This window comes from Mytilus galloprovincialis, chromosome 9 (assembly GCF_965363235.1).
Source record: "Mytilus galloprovincialis chromosome 9, xbMytGall1.hap1.1, whole genome shotgun sequence".
NCBI classification, from domain to species: domain Eukaryota; kingdom Metazoa; phylum Mollusca; class Bivalvia; order Mytilida; family Mytilidae; genus Mytilus; species Mytilus galloprovincialis.
Genome location: NC_134846.1, coordinates 73,037,983 through 73,050,379, shown reverse-complemented (window position 1 = coordinate 73,050,379; position 12,397 = coordinate 73,037,983). Strand labels below are relative to the sequence as shown.

General features: G+C 31.2%; 1 protein-coding gene across 1 annotated transcript in view; it reads left to right on the top strand.

The window, feature by feature from the left end:
• The window catches only part of LOC143045883 (uncharacterized), a 49,053-nt gene that overhangs the window by 27,282 nt on the left and 9,374 nt on the right, over positions 1-12,397 (top strand). The window contains exons 11-17 of the mRNA XM_076218707.1: positions 1,938-2,019; positions 3,040-3,079; positions 3,856-3,883; positions 4,548-4,648; positions 5,383-5,557; positions 7,561-7,680; positions 9,192-9,791. Coding sequence (XP_076074822.1) covers positions 1,938-2,019; positions 3,040-3,079; positions 3,856-3,883; positions 4,548-4,648; positions 5,383-5,557; positions 7,561-7,680; positions 9,192-9,791 — 1,146 coding nt within the window. The remainder of the gene's footprint in view (positions 1-1,937; positions 2,020-3,039; positions 3,080-3,855; positions 3,884-4,547; positions 4,649-5,382; positions 5,558-7,560; positions 7,681-9,191; positions 9,792-12,397) is intronic.

Below are 12,397 nucleotides of genomic sequence, written 5' to 3'. Positions count from 1 at the left end.
ACAACAGCATCACTACCTCCATATATATGTATGGTAACATTTCCTATAGAGGCATTTTGAAACATTGGAAATTTGGAAGAGTTTTATGATCATTATTACTCCATGTTTGTTGTACTATATAATGATACTTAATAGTCAATGGCATTTGTTAGCAAGTACTAAACTATCCCCACAAAAGTTCCCGTATATTTTGACGTCGTCATAAAAAAAATCTGACGTCACAATGGAAAAGAAAACAATCGATACCGGAAACACCTGAAGTAACTTGCACGAGAAGCACTGTTATGGGTTTTTGCACGAGACGCCCCTGATATGGGTTATCAGCCCGGGTGGGAAATTATGGCTTGTGTACTTCCGCTCATTACACATACATGTATGCAAAAGCTATCATATCAATGCTAAGTATATGATCAATAAATATAAATTTGTCTAGCCTAACCAATTATGAAAATGTAAATGCTGTTGAAAATGTTGTACATGTATAATCAAATGGTAGAAATTATTAGATGAAAGTTTTGAGATAGTCGTTTTTTATAGGGGCCAAAAAATGGCCCAAATAAGCATTTTTCTTGGTTTTCACACAATAACTTTAGTATAAGTAAATAGAAATTTATGAAATTTAAACACAAGGTTTATGAACACAAAAGGAAGGTTGGGATTGATTTTGGGAGTTTTGGTCCCAACAGTTTAGGAATTAGGGGCCAAAAAGGGGCCCAAATAAGCATTTTTCTTGGTTTTCGCACCATAACTTTAGTATAAGTAAATAGAAATCTATGAAATTCAAACACAAGGTTTATGGCCATAAAAGGAAGGTTGGGATTGATTTTTGGAGTTTTGGTCCCAACAGTTAAGGAATTAGGGGCCTTAAAGGGTCCAAATTAAACTTTGTTTGATTTCATCAAAAATTGAATAATTACGGTTCTTTGATATGCCAAATCTAACTGTGTATGTAGATTCTTAATTTTTGGTCCCGTTTTCAAATTGGTCTACATTAAGGTCCAAAGAGTCCAAAATTAAAGTTAGTTTGATTTTAACAAAAATTTAATTCTAGGGGTTTTTTGATATGCTGAATCTAAACATGTACTTAGATTTTTTATTATGGGCCCAGTTTTCAAGTTGGTCCAAATCGGGGTCCAAAATTAAACTTTGTTTGATTTCAACAAAAATTGAAGCCTTGGGGTTCTTTGATATGCTGAATCTAAACATGTTTTAAGATTTTTGATTATAGGCCCAGTTTTCAAGTTGGTCCAAATCGGGGTCCAAAATTAAACTTGGTTTGATTTCAACAAAAATTGAATATATGGGGTTCTTTGATATATGCTGAATCTAAACATGTATTTAGATTTTTGATATTTGGGCCCAGTTATCAAATTGGTCCACATTGAGGTCTAAAGAGTCCAAATTTGAACTTTATTTGATTATTGAATTCTTGGGGTTCTTTGATATTCTGAATCTAACCATGTATTTAGATTTTGGATATTGGACCATAAAAGGTAAATGTCCAATTTAAAATTTTTAAGTTTTTAAGTTTAAGTTCTTAGACCACATTCATTCTGTGTCAGAAACCTATGCTGTGTCAACTATTTAATCACAATCCAAATTCAGAGCTGTATCAACCTTGAATGTTGTGTCCATACTTGCCCCAACTGTTCAGGGTTTGAACTGTGCGGTTGTATACAGCTGCACCCTGTGAAGCATCTGGTTGTAATTTTATATAATAAATCCCTTAGTGTTTTCAATAACAGATTATTTCTTTACTTAACTTAAATCCTTATATAAAAATGCTGGAATTACTGTTATTTAAGATGTTTGAAAGCTGAATTTCAGATATTTGAAAGCTGAATGCTTAATTATTAGAATCATTGTCAAATGACTTTTGTTTATCACATTATAAGAAATCATAGCTGCATATAACATTTATGATTTAATATTTTCAGTAAAACAATAGATCTAACAGCCGAAACTGAACCAGAAACACCTGTTTTAGATGAGAATCAAGCTATAGAGGAAATGGGAAAGGTAATAAAAAATAACAGAGAAAATTTTACAAGTTAACAGGAACTTATAGCCATGTATCAAAAGAACTGATAATTTTCTTGACATTAATGCAAAATAATTTCTAATGATCACAACAGCCTACATATCTAAATGAGGTAGATGAAAGCAACTTTAGGTTACCATACAGCTTTTAACAATCAGAAAAACCATACTGTATAGTATTTAAAACATTTATTAGATTCATAAACTATCTTGAATTTTTACCAAACTTGGACAGAAGCTTCTTACAATCAAAAGATAGTATCAAGAAGAATATTTGTATTGATTTTTTCCTCATTTTTGTTAGCCTTCGATTAACAGTAAAAGTAGGTGATACACTGGGTTCCTCGGAATCCTTATGAATTTTTTATTTTTCTAACTTATACATTTGATATTTTTGAAATAAACAGTACATAAACATACTGAAGAAGTCTTTCTACAAACACTTGAAATGTTTGACTGACAATGAACAGACAACAGTTTATTTGTGAGGATTATAAACATACATCTGTATGACAATCATATGGGATTTTCATTTGTGTAAAGTTAGCAAGTTATAATAAATACTGAATAAGTCTATGAATATATATTTAATTTGCAAATTCACACATATTATGATTTAGTAAAGGTACTAGTCACACTTTAAACTTATATATATTATTTAAAATTGATAAATATTGACAACTCAGTAGGAAAAACTAGACTTTCATTTTCAAATATTTTAAAGGTAATGTTAATTAAATTGTTACTTTTTCCAATCTGAAAAAAAATAGCCATAAATATCCTAGTAAAAATGGAAAAAAAAGTGAAATGGAAAAGTACATAGATAAAAGATAAATAGATATGCTGATTGTTATTTAATAAAATAGCACCTATTATAATCCATAGATAAAAAATAAAACTATTAGACATAGAAAAAGATAAACTATTTGGAGTCAATACTAAATTAAAAGAAGTGTTAAAAATTACTTTTTAACCTTGCGTACCGGTATGTCGTTTCAGGGCATTGCTGTTTTGAGCGGAAGAAAGGCTGTTACTACAGGTATGCTTTAGTCTCATTGAGAAATAGCTCTAACGGTAGATTATTTTAAATCTAATTGTAATGCAATTACTGTTTGAAATGTATCAAAAGTGGAATATTCTTCCCAATTTATCTCTGCTTAACAAACCAAATGAATTATATAAAGGAATAAGCATTGATATGAACATTTTGAAACATGAGCATATAATGACTGATACATATTAAGCTATAGTTGTTGGTACAAAATGTAATTGCCTTAACTCTAGATCATAGATAGTAACTTTTGAACTAAGGTGTCAAACAAAGGCAGTGTTGCTCCACATCATGTCAGCCAAGTTAGGATATGAACTTTCATCTCAAATAAAATGTAAACAGCTTGAGAAATTTTCTATCAGTTGGTGTATAGAAACAAGAAGATGTGGTATGAGTGCCAATTAGAACTCTCCATCCAAATCACAAACCATTTGTAAAAGTAAACCATTAAAGGTCAAAGTATGGCTCACACCAATCAGCAAGCTATAAAGGTTTCCAAAAATAAGTTATGGTAGTTTACAACCAAAAGTTCTTCCACTTATGATGATGTGACACTATATCAAGTAATCATTGTTTAAATTTATTATCAGTAGACTTTTCTTTCCATTTTAAAAGAAGTCATAGAAAATATGAAATTTATGATCTAGAACAACTTCAATCATGTAAAGAAGGTTTTCTAGAAACAACCTTTAGTAAAGATGTCTTCTAATTTCTTAGGTTCTTATATTTATTTACATAGTTGTATAATTATGTTTATATTTCAGATCAAGACCAGACTTCCACAACAAACAGGTATAGATTTAAATTTCTAGAAGTAGGAAAAATGAAACAAGACTCAATCAAAATTATTTAAATTTCTTATCGTATGATTAAAAAAGAAGATGTGGTATGATTGCCAATGGAACAACTCTTCACAAGAGATCAAATGACACAGAAATGAACAACTATAGGTCACCTTAGAGCCTTCAACAATGAGTAAAGCCCATTTGTATGAGAATAGCTTGCATAGATGTAGTGGATGTATTGTTAAGCTTAATTAATATTGATGCCATAAAGGACCAGTATTAAATTTATTATATTAAATGAATACTTAGCCAAAGGGGAAAACCAACCGTCTAATCTGTATAAAAAACTAAAAAAGAGAAACACTAATGAACCACATCAACAAAGGACAACTACTGAACATCAGACAGTATGTTACTTATACAATGAATAAGTACAACTTACTCTTAGTCTGTAGTATCCTGGTTGAATAAAGAAACATTTGTATTACTGTTTTTCATTCATGCACCTTCATCACCTTCAGTAATAAAGACATCACATTCCACAGAAAATATACAACTCAAACAGTAATGATTTATAGTTTTCTCAATTTGTTTGATAATTGTGTATTTTAAATTATTGAATTTTACATATTTAAATGTATAACTAATGTAAAATTGTTTTCATTATACAGAGTAGCTGAGTCTAAGTCTTCAGTCTCTGTAGAGAATTATGTTGCTCCAGCACAAGTACCTATACCATCCTTAGGAGCATACAGACCATCCATGACACCTGGTAGGTGTTTATCATACTACAGCAGTATTGACATTGGCCACCTTGATTATATTTGAGTTTAAAGAAGTTCAATGGGAAAATATTTTTTTTCTCATTTCTTATTGATTAAGTGTGAAATTTAAAAGGGAACTAATCTTCAGGTCTTTTTACCAAATGAGTGCAATAAAAGTTTGATAGTGTTCTACAGTCAAAAAAATTGCTTCATTTCTCCAATTTAAGCAATCATTCAAAAATTGGTCATAGAAATTTTATAAAGAGGTAACATTTTCAGTATGATTAGACATTAGATAAAAGGACACAATGACAAAATTTGATGGAATTTTAAGAGTCTGCAATGAAATGCAGAGCATGCGATGTATGTGGATATTTGGTCGGATAAAAAAACCAAAAACTTTTGAAATTGCTATTTGCTACTGCTCACCTGTATAAACACTGAGGAGCATACATTTATATCTATTTAAAAAGTTTTGAAAGCATTTAATTGTATATGAACAAAAATCTGCTTTATTGCACTGGAGTTTTACAACTATTGAAGAAAAGTCTCCCATATTTATTGTTAGATAATATTTATTTTAAATGATGTGTTTCTCTTTGTACTTACAGTTATCTTTTTATAGTTTCAACTGTGCAAATATTTATTTTTAAAATGAGTTTCTTTTTGTATTTAAAGTTATTATTTTGTAGTTTCAACTGTGCAAAAGTATAATTATAATAAACATGCTATTTTCTTTCAGTATCTCTACCGAACACTATGCTACCACCCCCAGGATACAGACCACCTTTGTTATACCCTCCTAGTCTGGTTCCTCCTCCATACAGTGTTCCTCCACGATTTATACCACCTCAGGTGTCCAAACCACTGTCAGAACATGAATTTTACAGAGAAAAGAATAGACTTTTAAAAAACAAGTACGTACAATGTACAAAAAATGGGACAAGTATTTTGTTTACTCAGGTTAAACTAACTTTTTAAAGAATAATCATTGTATGTCTGATATTAAAGTTAAATTATGGCAACTCCACTGTTTATACAAAGAGTGATTTAGACAAGCTATTCTGTATTAAATTTCAAATTGAAACTATTCAAGGCATATGAACCTACTGCGGATTCATTAGTTAAGATACCAATTTTCGTGGTTTCGTGGATACAGGTGAACCATCAATTCAAATGTTCATGAATTACACACTTTCTACAGGCTTTTTATGCAGAGATTTACAAAACCACGAAATCAAATACCAAGGAAAATGCAAGTTTTCTTCTATCCTCAAAAATTGATAACCATGATAAAAAATGAACCCACAGTATAAGGAGAAATTGTTTTTTTTATCCATATGTACATTTGTGAACAACAATATTGCACCAGACCAGTCTGCACCAAAAAGTTTTTCAACTACTAGTCCGAAAACCAATATTCTGACATTTTTCTTATTTGGCCAAACAAAGTTTTGCAAAAACTTACTAGTCCGAATGAAATTTTACTAGTCTGGGGCATCGGACTAGTGGCTAACCGTGCAGACTGCCAGACCTGCATGGATAAAACACAATATTTTATTTAAGACTATATATAGATAATACAACTCCCCTACAAAAAATAAACAAAACAAAAATATCACAATGTAAAAAACTTGAATATTTTTTTTTTTTAAATGTTGTTGACCTTTTTGGCTCAAAGGGGAAAGCAAAAGCCCCCAAAACACGACTTGGAAGTTGATGATTGCACTTATTAATGAATTTATTGAAGCGCAATGTATGTGTGATGGAAAAAAAGTACACAAATCCACACAATTATAGTTATATTGGAGAAGTCCAAATATTGTTTTTCTTTATTATACGCCCGTCGTCTTTTAGACGGGACGTATTATGGTATACCGTTGTCCGTCCGTCCGTCCGTCGTCCACACTTCGGACAATAACTCAAAAACACTTTCACCAATTTCCATGAAACTTAAGTGAATTGTTTATATCTATTGACGTAAGCTCCCTTTCGTTTTTTTTTAATTTCAGATTTTAAGTTTTGGATTTATGGGGCTTTATTCATAAAAAAGGGGGGATTTTCAACACTTCGGACAATAACTCAAAAAGGCTTTCACCAATGTCCATGAAACTTTGGTGAATTGTTTATATCTATTGATGTAAGCTCCCTTTCAATTTTTATAAATTTCAGATTTTAAGTTTTGGATTTATGGGGCTTTATTCATAAAAAAAGGGGGATTTTCAACACTTCGGACAATAACTCAAAAAGGCTTTCACCAATGTCCATGAAACTTTGGTGAATTGTTTATATCTATTGATGTAAGCTCCCTTTCAATTTTTATAAATTTCAGATTTTAAGTTTTGGATTTATGGGGCTTTATTCATAAAAAAAAGGGGGATTTTCAACACTTCGAACAATAAGTCAAAAAGGCTTTCACCAATGTCCATGAAACTTTGGTGAATTGTTTATATCTATTGATGTAAGCTCCCTTTCAATTTTTATAAATTTCAGATTTTACATTTCCGTGTTATGAATTTTTATGCTTAAAAAAGGGGGGATTTTCCAATTTTGGGACAATAACTAACACTTTCACAAAATTTTATGCAACTTTGATAAATTGTTTATATCTATTGACATAAGCTCCCTTTCCATTTTTATAAATTTTAGATTTTACGTTTTCTTAAGTAATGAATTTTTATACTTAAAAAAGGGGGATTTTATGAAACTTTGGTGAATATATTAATGAAACATCCCTTTTGATTTGTATATATATTTCTAGTTGATCATGTAAATTCATTTAAAGCATAGAAGACGAGTTAAAAGAGCAACGGGCGTTTCATGCGCTAAAGCGCAGCCCTTTATTTTCTTCAAACTGCTATGTAGATAAATGTTTGGGTATTAATTTTTTTTTTATTTAACCCTTACATGTTTTTTCCAGTCCATTAGATGATTACACAAGACCACCAGTAGAAAAGGAAAAAAAGGAAACTAAAATAAAATCAAGGTCTAAAAGTCCAAAATTCAACAAGACATCCAAATCTTCAAGATCTAGATCAAGGTATGTTATATTATACAGCAACAATAATGTTTTCAATAAAAAATCTGAAATTAATGACACATATACAATTTTTTCTCTCAAAATAAAATGAATGATTTTGTTGTATCAGTTATGAATTCTATTGAAATTTTTAGCTATTTCCCTTGATTTTATACATGCACGTCACATATTTGAAAACATATATTTATAGAGAGAAAGGGGCGCATTGCATTTGCGCCAATTTTTAAAAAGTCCAATCTTTCATTTGCGCCACAAGGTTATATTTCATTTGCGCCAAAAATTAAATACTTCATTTGCGCCATTTTACAGGTAATACAGATAATATATAACAGGATATAACATACAACATACATATAAAAGGAATATTCATCGCTCTAACATGATTATTAAAGATTTGTTAATACAGTATTACTGATACTTCAATAAAAGTAGTCTCAGAGTATTACCCCTGGATAATTGATTAAGTTCAATCATACTCATTTCTAATACAAAACTGAGAGTCACTTAGGTTTAGGTCTATAGTGTTCACATATGAGATGTGTCAAGATGGACAATGTCAATTCATAGACAAATCAAGGAAATAAGTCTCATCATATGTTCTCAAAAATTGAGACAAGTCATTTAGGTGTCCCAAAAAACTTGCAAAGATAGAGTAACTTGTAAAGGCAGAATGACAACTGATATGGACTACAAAACAATTATCAAAACTTTGATCGAACGAAACCATGGGGCAAACCAGCAGAAAGTATAGTCTCAAAAACTCATTGAAAGGTTTACTTTGGTTTTATGACGACTGATTTCTGAGATATATGTTTTGACTAACAAGCTTTGTCTTTTTTGAAGATTTTTTTTTATTAATACCTGTATTTATCTGTATCATGCGTATTTACCTGTAATATTGGCACAAATTAAAGTTTTTACTATTGGCTCAAATGAAATATAGTTTGTGGCGCAAATGAAATGCCAATTGGCGCAAAAGTAAAGCACGCAGAGAAAGATATATTTTGAGTTTTCTTATCTGGGCATTGATATTTAAATTCACAATCTTCTTATTTTTAAATAGGATGTGATATGTCCTCAAAATATATGACATTTATATATATTTTTTTTATTTGAAATAAAAATGTGTTTTAGGAAACTGATTTTTTTAAATTTAAGAAGTTGAATTGTAAAATATTGTTTTTAGTTTTTTACTGTACTTTTTCATTTCAACCCAGAATAATTTTGTAATGCGATAGTAGGATTGATTGTAAATGTTTAAATGCCACTTTCAGTCTAACTGGCTACACCATGTGGACAGTTTTTACTGGTGGAGGAAGCAGAAGGACCTGCTAATTCCATTTAATAGGGTTAACATACACAAAACAAGAATAATATGTACATTTTATAAGAAGAATATATTAAAATTTTGTTTCATCTACAGATTCCACTTGAATGCATTGTATTAATTTATTACAAATAAATGAAGTGTTAGTTTATGTGAATTGATTCCTTTTTTTTATGTTTTTCAGATCAAAAACCCCCAAAGCAGTTTCAAGAGATAAAAAGTCAAAATCAAGATCTCCACCACCCAAGAAACGTTCATATTCAAGAACCCCACCTCCAAAGAAACGTTCATATACTAAGAGTAGATCACGATCACCATACAGGAAGAAAAAATCATTTTCTAGATCACGCTCACGATCTTTAACACCAAGGAGAAGTAGATCACCAAGACCTAGATCCTTTACCCCAAGACCAAGGTCAAGATCATGGACACCTAAAAAATTCAGGGGTAGATCAAGGTCGTATACAAGGTCACGAACAAGATCAAGAACTAGGTCACCAAGATTTAGAAGGAGGACATATTCCAGATCTCCCCCATTTAGACGAAGATCGTATTCTAGAAGTCTTACACCTAGAAGAAGGTCATTTTCCAGAAGTCCACCACCCAGGAGGAGGTCAAAGTCACCATTTTTCCGTGGAAGACCGAGATCTCCTGGCTATTATGGAAGGGACTGGTCACCACCACCGCCATACAGAAGTTACAGAAGTCCACCGCCAAGAGGATTTTCCCCTCAACGATATGGTCCCACACCTTATGGCTTTGGGGGAAGAGATTTTCCTGCTAGGTGTGTTAAGTTCATCCAATTACACAAAATATATGTTCTTTCAATATCTGTGTCATTGTTAATAATTGTACATGACTGATCATTACATGTGTTGTATTAGATCAATCTTGTTTTAGACCATTCAAATACCAGTAAAAGTGGTTCAGGTTTTAACAGGAATGTCTCAAAACTTTTTCGCAATGCAAACTATGAGACACTAGATCACTGCATAAAGTTTTGTTTCAATATTTGTGTTGGCCATTTACACAAAAAAGTTTTGATGTGAATCTCAAGTTTGCCATAAAATTACAGTGGTGGAAGATCTTGTCATATGTAAAACATGCAGTTCAAATGCTTAAAATTTTCAAGTTATTTGAGTTTTACAAGGCATTGACTCTATTGAATAAAACAGCAAATTATGTTGTGCAAGATTGTGAAGCTCAAAATCAATGGAATGTTGGAAAATGGGCTCAAAATATCTGTATGAACACACCATTTGTCTTCAGTCCATAAATAAGTGAAGGTATCATCCATGATTCGTTATATAGACATGCATTTAAAAAAAAAGCGGAAAACAAGAGCAAAATACAAACAAAGTAAAATGAATTATTATATAATAGGCATTATCTTGACATCATCTTGGTAATCCAAACCAGCTGTAAATGGTCAACTAGAAATAAAACACAAATTAAAATACAAAAACAAAAATGCAATGTTAGAAGATCATTTAGTAGAGGTCATAATCATGATTGAGTCATTTTTTGTTCAAACCAATCTTAGTTGACCAAGAGTCCAGGATTGTTAGTTTTCTTGCAAAAGGTTTTATCTAGGCACTACAGCTTCTTCCACCAATAAAAACTGACGGCCACAAAATAGCCAATAGCGCTGATGGTCGAACAACAATCAACCAGCCAAACAAATGATCCGCAATTGACAACACTTTACAACACTATGAAAAAAGACTTCTATAAAAGTGTAGAACGAGTTCAACAACAGCATATTTACAGTCAATACAATAGTCTGAATAGACAATAAAAAAAATAGTCCAACTAAGACAAGATCCCTGACTTTTAAGAATGGTATCCAAGAAAAATATTTTAAAGCTCCTTATGAAATGAGAGAATATAAGATCTAGACAAATGTGCCAACTTCAGCTGACAAATCTAAATACATGGCAATTGTCATGAGGAGTGAATGCAAAACAAATAGGAAGGAAACCATTAGATAATAACTTTCACATTCTGACTAGCTACTGGTATTTAAAAAAACAAAAATGATGTGTGCTGTATAATATACATACTTAATACTATATTTTCCTGAAAGTAATTTTAATCATATCAGTAGGTAATCTTTTTTAGCTCATGTCCAATATTACCAATGTGAAGTAGTGTAAGCCCTTTGTACCTGTCCTTTTTCCAGCTAAGAGAGTTGATTGTTATATTATCTCCACTGCTGAAACCTGGAGTCCAATTTGCAAATCATTTGATGCTTGGAGATGAATAATTTGACAGGCATTTTTAAGCATCACCCTTTAAATTAGATGGGGGATGACTTGGTGGTACATTCATGTAGTCTTGGTTGAAACCAAATGAAATTGAAATAACAGTTTTATCTATTTCTCTGGATTTTAAGGGTCAGTTTTAACCCAGGCTTGTAAAATGGTGCATTGAAAGTCCTTAATGATTCTCATTTGGTTCTGAACCATAAACTACAGGTCAAGTTAGATTATAATTGTATTAGCATTTACTGGTCAATAGTTATGCTCTTAGTAACCTTTAACGGGTTCGTTTTATTTTATCCTGACAATTTAAGTATTAATTGACCAAACCTTTTGAAAATTGAAAACAATGGCATAGACCAATAAAAACAGGCCAATTTTTGTTTTGGCAAGTTTTTCACCTTAGTTAAAACTTTTAAAAATACAAGACATTTTCAAAATAAATTTGGTGTTTGGTATATACAGTTAAAGAATGCAAATAAGGGTATCTGAGATCACTATATGACTAGAATATAATTGTCGATTCTGATTGGACAATATTCAAACCCCTTCTCTGAAACTATAAGGCAAAAATGTTAAAACTTCAGTGGATTATCTATTGAAAGGCCATTTACAAATGTTATGACCTTCTCTTGATTTTCATGTTGTATTGATCAACAGTTAAGGTTAGTATCTCAGGTATTTTAGAAACTGATAAACTTTATTTGGTCTAAGGGTAATATATCGATATTGGAAGATTGGGACCTGATTCAAAAAAGTTTTAAAAAAATCTATCTGCATTAAAAAAGAAAACTGACTTTTCCAACAGAAGTAGTACTTTTTATATTGAACCACAACATTCATCTCAAACTCATTCATTGATTAGATTGGTGTTTAACAACACTTTCTACACTATTGTGCTGTTTTGTTGTGGTCAGCTTTATTTGTGCAGGGAGCCAGAGTGCCCCTAGAGAATCGCAACTTTGATAGGAAAACCGACAATCCTAGCCACAGTTAATTAAGATTTGAGTCGTATGCACCTGCCTTTTGTTAAATTCTAAGTCACAACCTCAGTGTTGATAGGCTAGTGATTCAGTAATTCCACTACTCGCACAACTTGTCACAGAGACCCCTTTTAGTTAACCAATTG